Genomic DNA, 15,111 nt, shown 5'->3' with positions numbered 1-15,111 from the left:
AACCTAGACTAACCCAGACCAACCCAGACCAACCCAGACCAACCCAGACCAACCCAGACCAACCCAGACCAACCTAGACTAACCCAGACCAACCCAGACTAACCCAGACAAACCTAGACTAACCAAGACCAACCAAGACTAAGCAAGACTAACCAATACTAACCCAGACCAATCAAGACCAACCCAGATCACCCGAGACTAACTGAGACCAACACAGATCAACCCAGACCAACCCAGATCAACCCAGACTAACCCAGACCAACACTGACTAACCCAGACTAACCCAGATCAACCCAGACTAACCCAGACCAACCAACCCAGACCAACTCAGGCCAACCCAGACTATCTGTATGTGTGCCAACCACACCCCCATTGACCCAGACAACGCTACCTTAGTGGTGCACAGTGCCACCAGCCACAAGAGCTTTGATCAGTAATGAATAAAACCTCTAACCAACTCCAGAACTGGGACAACAACTACCAAAATCATCAACGTGCAATATTCCACATTCTCTGTCTTGTAACCATAACATCCAATCACACACACAGTATTATCTTACTGCGACATTGCATTCAATACAGATCCTCTGAAAACCTTGGCCACAAGTCCAACATTTCCATCCTCCATCCATCATCCACACAGCTGTGTATGTGAAGATATATTCTGAGGGATGGATTTTGTCTTAAAAATAACCCCAATCTAGCTGTATTATTTCAGTGTTTAGATGGAAAAACAACGATTGGAAGAGCGTGAGAAGGAGAGACTAAGGTGAAGAGAGAGAGAGAGAAAGGGACAGAGAGATGAGGACGGAGAATATGAGGGAGCGCTCAAGGCTCTCGTATTTGATTGTCTCTTCTACAAGGAACAAATTGAGGTTTAGTCGTTAGGGTGTTTAGGAATGGCTGGAGGAGTTATTCTGAGCTTAGGGCGAGGGGTTGAGGGGCTAGGGGAGGAGGAGGGGGGCACATCGGAGGCCCGTTAGACCTCAAGGGCCACACCATGCACCATTCACTCTCTTCTCTCCTTCACTCGTTCTTCATGGTACAGTTCAAATCCCTTCTCTCTCCTTGTCTCAATCTCACACCTGTCATCGGCACATCTCTCCCACACCTCTCTCCCCCTATCTCCTCCATCTGACAAGTTTTTTCACATGCAAAAGGCAGATTGACACACACACACCTTCGCTGTCTCCACACACCTGGCGGTTAGTACACACACACACCACAGATAACACACACATAGGACGACACACACACACACACACACACACACACACACACACACACACACACACACACACACACACACACACACACACACACACACACACACACACACACACACACAGACACACACACAGACACACACACAGAGAGAGAGAGAGCACCCTTTAAAAGACTCTGGGAATCTGAGACTACACACAAGTCAGCCATCTTACCTCCTCCTCCATCTTCTCCCACTCCCTCCCCATCTCCTCCACTGTCCAGACTACCCACCCCCTCCTTTTTGGCCGGACCCACAAGGGACCCACTTGGCAGGACTGCCACCATTATCCGTGTCAACCTGCCCCATAACAGATGCCTGTGACACAGGAAAGCCCTGTGTTTCCTGTCCATGCGTCCCCCGCCATCTCCGGGCCTGTCATATATAACCAACCGTGGAATCATACACACACAAGTAAGCACACACACACACACACACACACACACACACACACACACACACACACACACACACACACACACACACACACACACACACACACACACACACACACACACACACACCTTCACAGAACAGCATGTGCCATATTTCATCCCCCTAGCTGCTCTTTCCTAGATTATACACTGCGTATGGGGACTGTGGATCTGAATGGGGTCTATAAAGGGGTCTTTGTGTCTATGGGACAGAAATCAGGTGTTTGTCTGAGGTTAGCACTGATAAAGTCCATTCTTCAAACCACTGCCAGGGCTCTGTCAGAATGGATCCACTGGCACGCACACACAGGCGCACACAAACACACGCGCGCGCACACACACACACACGGGGGCGCACATGCGCGCAATCACACACACACACACATCCTGGAACCTCTCTCTTATCAGTCGTCTCAGGACGCCTATCTGAGCAGAGTCATACAATTACCCCACAGAGTCAACCAACAGGCCGGGGGAGAGAAGGGAGAGAGGGGCGGAGAGGGTGACCTCAGCATCCCGGACTCCAATCAACCCCCTTATCAAAAGGACGGCCAATTCACTGTAAACTTTCACAGTGGTTTGAGGTTTCGCCCCCAAACCCAGTCCAAACCCTGCTGGCTCACACCTAGTGCTCATAAAATACCCTAAACCAGGCATTATGGGGGAATTGGGGCTGAAGTGTAAACGGCTAGTAGGGAGGGCCGTGAAAAGGGACAGGGACTTGATGATACGTCCCAACGAAGTGGTCGATCGACTGTTAAGCGTTCTAGTGCTTCCCAACAAGGTGCGTCAGAATAACCAGAACCAGGCCACTTCTGGAGGGTCTAGTGGGGTCCTGGAAGGCCCAGTCCAATCTAGTCCTCCTAGACCCAGCGGAGAAAGTCTCCCTCCTCCTCTCTATGTAATGAAGAAATTACCCTCGTCAACTCTAGCATGCAGGCAGTCTCCCTGGTCTGTACCAGCCGGCTCCCTCTATCAGCGGCAGGCAGGCAGCACCCAATGTTGAAGCACTCTCTCAATTAACAAATGCATATACACACACACTCATCTAGGGATGGACACACAAGTGTCCACACACACACCACATCGTCTGTATGGAGTATTGGCTCAGGTATCAGTTAACTGCAGCCTATACAATCGCCAGGAGCGTTGAGGTAATGGGCGCAGTGTGTGTGTGTGTGTGTGTGTGTGTGTGTGTGTGTGTGTGTGTGTGTGTGTGTGTGTGTGTGTGTGTGTGTGTGTGTGTGTGTGTGTGTGTGTGTGTGTGTGTGTGTGTGTGTGTGTGTGTGTGTGCGTGCTCTGTGTGGATGTGCGTGTGTTCCCTGTAATAATTATAGAATGTGCAGCGGGTGATGTTGCTCTTGGAACTTCCTGTCAGCAGCTCCTGGGTGGAACTAATCGATTGCGGAGGCAGTGCAGCTGACAGCGGGGGGGTTCATAGCAGCTGACATCACTGTGAGCGACACGAACTGTCTGCGCTGTGAACGCTCTCAGAGGGAGTTCCCATCACCCCAGGCTTTCTCCTGCTCACCTTCAACTGGCCCACAGCCAGACTCACCAGCAGTGCATCTCTAGTGCAATAACACGAGTAGACACACGGGTAGACACACGGGTAGACACACGGGTAGACACACGGGTACACCCACGTTACGCTAACCCACTCACATACACACATGCAAACAACATTCTGACACCATCTCAAGTCCATTCTTTATTCCAACACTCATCATGACATCCACACGTAGCCTCTCACCCAGACCAACCCAGGGAGAACGCAGGGCCTTCCTTCCACCAAATCCTCCGTTGTCTCATTTGCCAAAAGGGATGAAGAACGTTCTCCGCTTCCTGTGTTCACTGCGCTGAACGTCAGCCAAATAGGAGAAATCAGAGTCAGAGGGCAACGGTAGATGCGACGTCCAATCAGTGTGATTACAGTAGTATTGTGGGGGAAGCGGGAGGGCAAAGACCTGTGTTTACGTACCCACCCCCCCTAGCATTTAGACATTCCTGTCAATACTACCACCCCTAGTTTCCGAGCCCCATGGGACCCGTAGGACCACAGGCCCTGCAGCCCCAGTTGAAACTGTAGCCCCCCTCACTAACTCTCTCACCGGGCCAGCTTGCACCGGCAGGCAGCAAGGGCCAACCCCAGCAGCAGTCAGAAAAAATATACAAACCCTGCTAACCCCTAGTAGAGTAGCTATGAGAGCCCGTATTGCTTTAGGTAGAGCTTTTCATACCCTAACATAAATACTCCTCCCTCTCCCTCTAATCATGGATCTTTCTCTCTCTCTTTCTTTCTTTGCCTGTGTTATGGGCCAAGCAGGACCACAGTTCTCTCTCTCTCTCTCTCCAGCTCTCTCGTTCCCTCCCTCTCCCTCGTTCTGTCTCTCTCTTTCTTTCTTTGCCTGTGCTATGGGCCAAGCAGGACCACAGTTCTCTCTCTCTCTCTCCCGCTCTCTCTCGTTGCCTCCCTCTCCCTCGTTCTGTCTCTCGCTTTCTCTCGCTCTCCAGTGAACTGCACAGCAGAGGTCTGAGCTGTTTACCCAACCCGAGGGGAGGGAGAGCCTTTTATGAAGAAAGAAAGAAAGAGCCCACTTCAAACCCCTGGCATCCATCTTTAAGATGGCACAGCAACTCCCGGCCAGGCTGTCCCCGTTATGAAATGAAACCACTTGAAGACAAAAGGACGTAGAAGGTTTGGAGAGGTGGATGACAGGGGGATGGGGTGGGATTGTGGGAACGGGTCAGATAAATAGATTTAACCCCCTGGACTGCAGCCATTTGTGTAATTTGTTCCACGCATGGACAGCGTTGTCATTTCTCCGGACACTGGGGTTGATATTGGCTAGCTCTTCACACAATGCACTGTCAAGGGCTCACTTAGACACGCTGGTCAGACAGAACTGAGCCCTGAAAACACAAATACACTGAACAAGGGTGACGTATTTATACTCACATATAGAATAGAATACAACTTTATTGTCCATCCAGGATGGAAATGTTTCTTTATACACACACAATCAAATATACAGACACACAGAGACTGTATAATGTGTATATAGAGAAACAGACTTGCATAGACACTCTCTCACGGACTAACACACACACACACACACGCACGCAAACACACACACACACATTTCTAGCCCTCTTGTGGACAGGGGAGAACTAATCTACATGACAGATGATCAATGACACTTTGTTAGGCCTCGAACCCTCAACCCTGCCTGCTGAAAGGGACTCTGTGTCTCATCCTCAGGTGCTCAACTCTGAGCCATTCCTTCCCTTCCCTTTTCATCCCTCTATCTTTCCCCTGCAACTTTCACCTGCACTCTCCTCCCTTTCATCCCTCTATCTTTCCCCTGCTCTCTCCTCCCTTTCATCCCTCTATCTTTCCCCTGCCTCCCCCCCTTTCATCCCTCTATCTTTCCCCTGCTCTCCCCTCCTTTCATCCCTCTACCTTTCCCCTGCTCTCCCCTCCTTTCATCCCTCTACCTTTCCCCTGTTCTCCCCTCCTTTCATCCCTCTACCTTTCCCTGTTCTCCCCTCCTTTCATCTCTCTACCTTTCCCCTGTTCTCCCTTTCCTCTCTACCTTTCCCCTTTCATCCCTTTTATCCCTCTACCTTTCCCCTGCTCTCCCCTCCTTTCATCCCTCTACCTTTCCCCTGCTCTCCCTTTCATCCCTCTATCTCTCCCTTTCATCCCTCTATCTTTCCCCTGCTTCCCTTTCATCCCTCTATCTCTCCCCTGCTCTCCCTTTCATCCCTCTACCTTTCCCCTGCTCTCCCCTCCTTTCATCCCTCTACCTTTCCCCTGCTCTCCCCTCCTTTCATCCCTCTACCTTTCCCCTGCTCTCCCCTCCTTTCATCCCTCTACCTTTCCCCTGCTCTCCCCTCCTTTCATCCCTCTACCTTTCCCCTGCTCTCCCCTCCTTTCATCCCTCTACCTTTCCCCTGCTCTCCCTTTCATCCCTCTACCTTTCCCCTGTTCTCCCTTTCATCCCTCTACCTTTCCCCTGCTCTCCCCTCCTTTCATCCCTCTACCTTTCCCCTGCTCTCCCTTTCATCCCTCTATCTCTCCCCTTCTCTCCCTTTCATCCCTCTATCTTTCCCCTGCTCTCCCTTTCATCCCTCCATCTTTCCCCTTCTCTCTCCTTTCATCCCTCTATCCCCTGCTCTCCTCCCTTCATCCCTCTGCCTTTCCCCTGCTCTCCCTTTCATCCCTCTATCTCTCCCCTGCTCTCCCCTCCTTTCATCCCTCTACCTTTCCCCTGCTCTCCCCTCCTTTCATCCCTCTACCTTTCCCCTGCTCTCCCCTCCTTTCATCCCTCTACCTTTCCCCTGCTCTCCCCTCCTTTCATCCCTCTACCTTTCCCCTGCTCTCCCCTCCTTTCATCCCTCTACCTTTCCCCTGCTCTCCCCTCCCTTCATCCCTCTACCTTTCCCCTGCTCTCCCCTCCCTTTCACCCCTCTACCTTTCCCCTGCTCTCTCCTCCCTTTCATCCCTCTATCTTTCCCCTGCTCGTCCTTTCATCCCTCTATCTTTCCCCTGCTCTCCCTTTCACCCCTCTATCTTTCCCCTGCTATCCCTTTCATCCCTATATCTTTCCCCTGCTCTCCCTTTCATCCCTCTATCTTTCCCCTGCTCTCCCTTTCATCCCTCTATCTTTCCCCTGCTCTCCCTTTCATCCCTCTATCTTTCCCCTGCTCTCCCTTTCATCCCTCTACCTTTCCCTTGCTCTCCCCTCCCTTCATCCCTCTACCTTTCCCCTGCTCTCCCCTCCCTTCATCCCTCTACCTTTCCCCTGCTCTCCCCTCCCTTCATCCCTCTACCTTTCCCCTGCACTCCCCTCCCTTTCATCCCTCTACCTTTCCCCTGCTCTCCCCTCCCTTTCATCCCTCTACCTTTCCCCTGCTCTCCCCTCCCTTTCATCCCTCTACATTTCCCCTGCTCTCCCCTCCCTTTCATCCCTCTATCTTCCCCTGCTCTCCCTTTCATCCCTATATCTTTCCCCTGCTCTCCCCTCCTTTCATCCCTCTACCTTTCCCCTGCTCTCCCCTCCTTTCATCCCTCTACCTTTCCCCTGCTCTCCCCTCCTTTCATCCCTCTACCTTTCCCCTGCTCTCCCCTCCCTTCATCCCTCTACCTTTCCCCTGCTCTCCCCTCCCTTTCATCCCTCTACCTTTCCCCTGCTCTCCCCTCCCTTTCATCCCTCTATCTTCCCCTGCTCTCCCTTTCATTCCTCTATCTTTCCCCTTCTCTCCCTTTCATCCCTATATCTTTCCCCTGCTCTCCCCTCCTTTCATCCCTCTACCTTTCCCCTGCTCTCCCCTCCTTTCATCCCTCTACCTTTCCCCTGCTCTCCCCTCCCTTCATCCCTCTACCTTTCCCCTGCTCTCCTCTACCTTTCCCCTGCTCTCCCCTCCCTTTCATCCCTCTATCTTTCCCCTGCTCTCCCTTTCATCCCTCTATCTTTCCCCTTCTCCCTTTCATCCCTCTATCTTTCCCCTGCTCTCCCCTCCCTTTCATCCCTCTATTTTTCCCCTGCTCTCCCTTTCACCCCTCTATCTTTCCCCTGCTATCCCTTTCATCCCTATATCTTTCCCCTGCTCTCCCTTTCATCCCTCTCTTTCCCCTGCTCTCCCTTTCATCCCTCTATCTTTCCCCTGCTCTCCCTTTCATCCCTCTATCTTTCCCCTGCTCTCCTCTACCTTTCCCCTGCTCTCCCCTCCCTTCATCCCTCTACCTTTCCCCTGCACTCCCTCCCTTTCATCCCTATACCTTTCCCCTGCTCTCCCCTCCCTTTCATCCCTCTATCTTTCCCCTGCTCTCCCTTTTCATCCCTCTACATTTCCCCTTTCCCCTCCCTTTCATCCCTCTATCTTCCCCTGCTCTCCCTTTCATCCCTATATCTTTCCCCTGCTCTCCCTCCTTTCATCCCTCTACCTTTCCCCTGCTCTCCCCTCCTTTCATCCCTCTACCTTTCCCCTGCTCTCCCCTCCTTTCATCCCTCTACCTTTCCCCTGCTCTCCCCTCCCTTCATCCCTCTACCTTTCCCCTGCTCTCCTCTACCTTTCCCCTGCTCTCCCCTACCTTTCCCCTGCTCTCCCCTCCCTTTCATCCCTCTATCTTTCCCCTGCTCTCCCTTTCATCCCTCTCTTTCCCCTGCTCTCCCTTTCATCCCTCTATCTTTCCCCTGCTCTCCCTTTCATCCCTCTATCTTTCCCCTGCTCTCCCTTTCATCCCTCTATCTTTCCCCTGCTCTCCCTTTCATCCCTCTATCTTTCCCCTGCTCTCCCTTTCATCCCTCTCTTTCCCCTGCTCTCCCTTTCATCCCTCTATCTTTCCCCTGCTCTCCCTTTCATCCCTCTATCTTTCCCCTGCTCTCCCCTCTCTTCATCCTCTCACCTCTGTTCCGCCATTACCTCCTTACATCCCCCTTCCGTCGTTATTTCACCGTCCCCTCCATTCATGCCTCCACCAATCCCTCTCTTTGCTCTAACATGCCCTTAACACACACTCGTCCTATAGAGTCAGGCCTGACCCTGCTGCTCTCAATGCTTACTGCTCTAGCTTGTGTCATGCTGCGGCTCAGCTGGACTCTAATGGCTCCCCAGACAATGATCTACAGAGAGGTTAAAGAAACAGACCATGGGATTAATCACTGCGTGTGCGTGCGTGCGTGCGTGCGCGTGCGTGTGTGTGTGTGTGTGTGTTGTGTGTGTGAAAACGATATGAACCAGATGGACATGACTCCAAACAGAATGGCCGAAGGCATGGTGACTTGGACAGACAAACACAGTACAGTAACGGTACCTTATCAGAACCACATCCACAACACCAAATCGGAACGCATCTCAACATCAGATTACTCTCCACTTAATACGGTGCATGGCTGTCATGGACGGAAAGCCCAGACCCCTACCAGATGTGGCACTGTGGGGAGACGGGGAGAGGAAGGCGTGTTGCCAGGCCTTATTACCTAATTGGAGGCAGTGGATAGCTCCCAGTTATAGCCATCGCTACAGACACAATGATGCATTGTTCAGGCCTCCCCTGACTGAGCTCCATCCATGGCTGTGTAATCCATTACTCCCCAGTCACACTGACCTGCCCTGACTAGGAGTAGGAGCTACTGGGATGGGGGGCTGCCCTGACTAGGAGTAGGAGCTACTGGGATGGGGGGCTGCCCTGACTAGGAGTAGGAGCTACTGGGGCGGGGGCTGCCCTGACTAGGAGTAGGAGCTACTGGGATGGGGGGCTGCCCTGACTAGGAGTAGGAGCTACTGGGGCGGGGGCTGCCCTGACTAGGAGTAGGAGCTACTGGGGCGGGGGCTGCCCTGACTAGGAGTAGGAGCTACTGGGGCGGGGGCTGCCCTGACTAGGAGTAGGAGCTACTGGGGCGGGGGCTGCCCTGACTAGGAGTAGGAGCTACTGGGATGGGGGGCTGGGCTTGTCTGAAGAGTGGTTGCATCTAGGTGGGTATGGTTTATAGCCCCACCTGTTTTCACTTTGACTTGATGGGGCATTTAAAAAAAAAAAAAAGAAGATCTGCCCTGCCAACAAATAATTTCTTCTCAACTTCACCTCAATCTAATTTCCTTTATAGTCATGAAGAAGCACACATCAGGTTCGCCAGAGTCCAGAGAGCGCCCGTAGGTCTGACAAGTGGAACAAATAATGAGTTCCTTTCTCTACATCTTCTTAGACTCTTCCGTTCTCTCTTTCATTTCCCCAGCCTCCCCCTCTTCTCTCTCACACCTCTCGTGGGTTCCTCTCCCTCTCTCCTCTCCTCCGTCTCACGGCAGAATCCAACCTTTGTCCATAAATTCAACATTTCCACGGTTAAGTTCAGGCCCTAATTCCGAATGGTTAAGTTAAGGGTGAAGGTTTGGGATAGGTTTAAAACAACAACAAAAACCTCCATGGGTAAGTTTAGGCATGAAGGAGGCAGACACGGTGACACTTCAGCAAGGCTCAGACACCAGACACACACGTGTGTGAGAACGCCACAGAGTGTGATAACAGCAGAGATGACAGCTCTGAGGTGTCGGGCGTCGGCAGCTAGCTACAGTGCATTCTGAAAGTATTCAAACCCCTTGACTTTTTCCACATTTTGTTGCGTTACAGCTTTATTCTAAAATGGGATTAAATTGTTTGTTTTTCCCCCTCATCAATCTACACACAATACCCCATAATGACAAAGCAAAAACAGGTTATAACATTTTTAAAACTGAAATATACCATTTACATAAGTATTCAGACTCTTTACTTTGGCAGCGATTACAGCCTTGAGTCTTCTTGGGTATGATGCTTGACACACCTGTATTTGGGGAGGTTCTCTCATTCTTCTCTGCAGATCCTCTCAAGCTCTGTCAGGATGGATGGGGAGCGTCGCTGCACAGATATTTTCAGGTCTCTCCAGAGACTTTCGAAGGGGTTCAAGTCTGGGCTCTGGTTGTGCCACTCAAGGACATTCAGAGACTTGTCCCGAAGCCACTCCTGCATTGTATTGGCTGTGTGCTTAGAGTCATTGTCCTGTTGGAAGATGAACCTTCGCCCCAGTCTGAGGTCCTGTGTGCTCTGGAGCAGGTTTTCATCAAGGATCTCTCTGTACTTTGCTCCATTCATCTTTCCCTCGATCCTGACTAGTCTCCCAGTCTCTGATGCTGAAAAACATCCCCAGAGCATGATGCTGTCACCACCATGCTTCACCATAGGGATGGTGCCTGGTTTCCCCCAGACATGACTCTTGGCATTCAGGCCAAAGAGTTCAGTCTTGCATTTATCAGACCAGAGAATCTTGTTTCTCATGGTCTGAGAGTCCTTTAGGTGCATTTTGGCAAACTAAAAGCAGGCCGTCATGTGTCTTTTACTGAGGAGTGTATTCCGTCTGGCCACTCTATCCTAAAAACCTGATTGGTGGAGTGCTGCAGAGATGGTTGTCCTTCTGGAAGGTTCTCCCATCTCCACAGAGGAACTCTGGAGCTCTGTCAGAGTGACCATCAGGTTCTTGGTCACCTCCCTCACCAAGGCCCTTCTCCCCCGATTGCTCAGGTTTGCCTCGACACAGTCCTGTCTCTGAGCTCTACGGACAATTTCTTCTACCGCATGGCTTGGTTTTTGCTCTGACAAGCACTGTCAACAATGGGACCTTATATAGACAGGTGTGTGCCTTTCCAAATCCAAATCATGTCCAGAAACATCTCAAGGATGATCAATTGAAACTATGATGCACCTGAGCTGAATTTCGAGTCTCATAGCAAAGGCTGTAATGTAACAAAATGTGGAAAAGGGGAAGGGGTCTGAATACTTTCCGAATGCACTGTACCTGCCACTGTCACCATCCCTGTATTGTAGCAGCAAGGCGGCCATCTTGTTTTTGGATATACTGGAACAGACAGATATTACTGACAATCATTCTTGAACAATCCACCACTCAATGGTAGATCATCTAGAACATCTCCTCAGACTTCCTTGAGCTTTTGATTTCCTAAACTAATTCCATAACAACTGGAGTTGAGCTGAGGGGCAATGCCAGCCGGAGGTACAGTCCAACCCAATTCTGTCAATCCGTGTCATAGAACCAAAAGTTCACTCCGTATTTCACTCTCTCACTCCAATTTCTCAGCGCTGTACAGTATACAGTTCTTTGGTGGGATGAGCCAACTGGCCCAGTTTCTGAGAATCTTTTTTTCTTCCAGAAGCCTGGGAGCACTTAAGGAAGGAGAGAGAGAGAGAGAGCGAGAGAGAACGCGAGAGAGAGAGAGAGAGAGAGAGAGAGAGAGAGAGAGAGAGAGAGAGAGAGAGAGAGAGAGAGAGAGAGAGAGACTTCTAAATCCCCCTGGAACAACATCTGGGCAACACTGTAAAAACAAACTCCTTCATTCATGTCAACTAAAACAAGCAGCTCCTCCATCTGCAGCACTTTCAAAATGGGTGATGATGAGGAGCGGTGTGTTTGTCTGTGTTCTTGTGTTCGTGTACATGCGAGCAAGAGAGAGAGGTGTGTGTGTGTGTGTGTGTGTGTGTGTGTGTGTGTGTGTGTGTGTGTGTGTGTGTGTGTGTGTGTGTGTGTGTGTGTGTGTGTGTGTGTGTGTGTGTGTGTGTGTGTGTGTGTGTGTGTGTGTGTGTGTGTGTGTGTGTCCACTTCCCGGGCATATTTATCCTCCTGAGGTCTGCATATGATTGATGGGGAGGGGGAGGAAGGGGACATGGTGGGAGGTGAGGAGACAGAGGGACTGTGGGGGGCTCCATCTACAAACGCTCTGCTGCAACGCACAGAACAGACCTGGGGCTACGATGACACCCCCTGAGAACCCCCGTAAACACCCCGCCCCCGACCCGGAGCCCCAGAAACACTTTACGAGCCCGCTGCCAGGGGTTTAGGGGCTGTTCCCCACTTCCCATCACAAACCCAGTCTGCTCTCTCACCGACCATCTTTCCAGTCTGACACACAGAGCAGGAGGCAGGAAGCAAGAGGCAGGAGCACCACCATATCTGGGATCAACCAATACCACCGGAAGAATAGAACGAGAGGGAGCCGAGGGGAGGGGAACGGGGGAGAGGGACTCTGATCAGAGGAACCGATTGGAGGATTAACTAACTGATGATAATCTTTGAGTGAAGCAGTGGAAGGGTTGGGATGGAGGGGTGGAGGGGTGTAACAGATGGAGGGCAGAAGTGGTAGTGGTGATTTAGAGGAAGTAGGGCTGCTCGGTGCACCTTCCTGCTTTAACTCCTACTAGTTGATTAGATGAGAAAATGACAATGTTTCCTGTTTCTAAATGACCTCTAAAGCCCCAGGGAAGGGATGATGCCTCGGGTTATATAGTGGGTCTGAACAGAGGAAACTAACTGACATTTTTGGTCAAGAAGTCAATACCAGGGAAATTTACAAGCCAGTTCGATGTGCCATTTTTCCTGCAACAGGATATGGAGAGAAAAAAATGGAGTGATTCTTTTCTAATGAAAACATAGACTCCAACAGGAGGAAATCCTTTTTTGATTTTTAACCAATAATAATTGCAGACTCACTTGGACTGGGGAAGGGCCATGTTTGTGAACACTGACCAGGGAATTCCAACACTCTGGTCCAGCCAAGCCAAGCACCTCTCCATACAGGCAGCCTGAGTCATGAGGATACTCTAGGTAGGCTACCAGACATTCAAGGCATTTAGGACCGTAATCCGACACGGTTCCAAATGTCTAACATTGTGAGGCTGATCAAGGACCACCGTTCTCCCGCTGTAAACCACGAGCCGCAGAAAAAGCAGCAGTTGAATGAAAGTGGTTGTCAGACAATAAATGACTAATCTTTGTATTTTTACTCGCTGAGTTTGCAGAGACAGAGCCTACCGGTTTCCGTGTTGAACAGCCGTGCACCGCGCGCTCTATAAAACGTAATTGCCTTGGCAGTAATTGAATACACTTCTCGGGCGCCACGGTGTGCCCGAAGGCGAAGAGGTGAAAACACACCAAACGCCCTTCAGGGCCAAAGGCAGGCGATCTATCAAAGTTAAGTTAAAACCAACAAACTAAGTAGCCCACAATCAACCATATTTACACAATCATTTCCCACCTTGACAAGACCCTCCAAGACGCCAGTGCGAGTGAAAATATTTAACTCACCCAAATTATATCAAGCATAGGCCTGTGCGATAAAAGCGTGTTGCAAATAAAATACTATTGTAAGGGTGTGCCTGACATGCAGACAAAATGGGATAAAAGCAATTAAACGTATTAGTGTTTATGAAATTACATGATATATATATACATGAGTCACATTTAATCGAAATATTATTTGAAAAAAAAACTGAGTTTCTTGGATTTATAGGCCTTAAAATATGCGTCATGTTTTCCGTTCATATGAACAAATGTAGCCTAATGTTCAGGTCAACAGGACATTAGTCCATGTGTATTTCAGAACATTGTTAAAAAAAGGTTGTAGGCCTATTACTAATACAACGTTATTATATAAGTCTATAATAGCTACACATTTACTTTCGGAGGGTTTCAAAGAAATTCAGAGATCTCTCATTCGCGGTGTTGCCCACAATTAATGGCGCTTGAATCTGCACTGTGGAGAGCACTCACACCTGTGTTGTGTACACATGCACGCGCTCACACACACCAACACACACCAACACACACACACACACACACCAACACACGAGCAAACATTCTTAAAATGAGTGCTTACCCGGGAGTGGGTACGGTCATGATGAATAAAAATCAGTAGGCTATAATCCATATACACGCCATGGAGAAAGTCGCCTAATGAACCTAATGAACTTAATCAAATAATGTTACCGAACGTGTTCAAACATCTTGTGCGCACTCTGTCAAAACGCATTTTCAAACGACGACACATAGTTGAATTAAAATGAGGAGTCAAACACATCACTTAATTATTCCCCACGTTTAAAGAACGTTAAAAATAAATCAACATTTGAAAATGTTACAAAATAAATCAATATAGCCTAGTCCTACTGACCAGAAAACGCACGTGATCAAATGCATTTATTTAGTATTTTACCTTTGTATGAAAGTCTGAGTCGTGGTACATTCGTCTTGGTAGCTGAGACAGTTGTTAGAAGTAGAGCAACCAGAGTCACCCTGTGGCAGAAAGTTGATAATTCCTTCATGGTTCCTTGGAAATGTCCTTTTGAATTGTCGATAGATCTTTGAGTTTTTAGAAATCTTGCAATTTACCTCTGTAACAAACTAATATTTCTATTCTAAATGATTCTATCACTGTATTTTTTTAAAGTGATTAAACTAAATTGTCATTAACGTGAAGGACTCGGTCAATCCTGTATCTGAACTCCGTGCGTAATGGTCTCAGATATTAATGGTCTCAACACGCGTTTCCCTCTGAACAAGCCTTTGCTCCAGCCCCGGAGTTTTTTTTCCTTCTCAGATGTCCGAAGGAGTCCGTTTTTAGACAGGGCTTGGGATAGACCGGATAGACTCACCCCGCCTTTCTCTGGAGGTGCAAGAGAGCCGCGCAGCAGCCCAGCGAAGGGAAGCGCTCCAACCAAGCGATCCGCCTCTCACCAGACACGCTCTCAACTGAAAATGCTCCGGAGTCCTCTGTAGGTGATAAATAAATAGGTTCAATTATTTTAATAGTCGATTGAGATGTAATTGAATGTTGCTTAATAAAGACTATGTCTGATTTAACTATTTGAACCTGAAATGGAGTGAAATGAATAGTCTAATTTATCATTGTCTGTGCGCAAAAATAATGTGGCATTACTGGGTCTGTCCGCATCATGGGCGACCTGCCCCTTGAGAGCTATTGTAACGTGTGCAGTGCTTTAATTAAATTGGGGGGTACTCCTCCACTCTCCAAATGAGCAGGGGTCTCAGGGGGGTTATGGCTAAGCATTCAAGGTGTCAGGGC

The 15,111-nt window shown here is 49.6% G+C and overlaps 1 protein-coding gene across 1 annotated transcript in view; it reads right to left on the bottom strand.

Annotated features, from left to right (window-relative positions):
- The window catches only part of LOC118373402 (semaphorin-3G-like), a 57,952-nt gene extending 43,176 nt beyond the window's left edge, over positions 1–14,776 (bottom strand). Inside the window, exon 1 of the mRNA XM_052483068.1 lies at positions 14,242–14,776. Within this exon, the coding sequence (XP_052339028.1) occupies positions 14,242–14,350 (109 nt within the window). The 5' untranslated portion in view covers positions 14,351–14,776. The remainder of the gene's footprint in view (positions 1–14,241) is intronic.
- Positions 14,777–15,111: the final 335 nt, after the last annotated feature.

The sequence above is a fragment of the Oncorhynchus keta genome, chromosome 28 (genome assembly GCF_023373465.1).
Source record: "Oncorhynchus keta strain PuntledgeMale-10-30-2019 chromosome 28, Oket_V2, whole genome shotgun sequence".
Classification (NCBI taxonomy): domain Eukaryota; kingdom Metazoa; phylum Chordata; class Actinopteri; order Salmoniformes; family Salmonidae; genus Oncorhynchus; species Oncorhynchus keta.
Note: the sequence above shows the minus strand (reverse complement) of the source record. Positions and strands in the feature narration are given on the sequence as shown.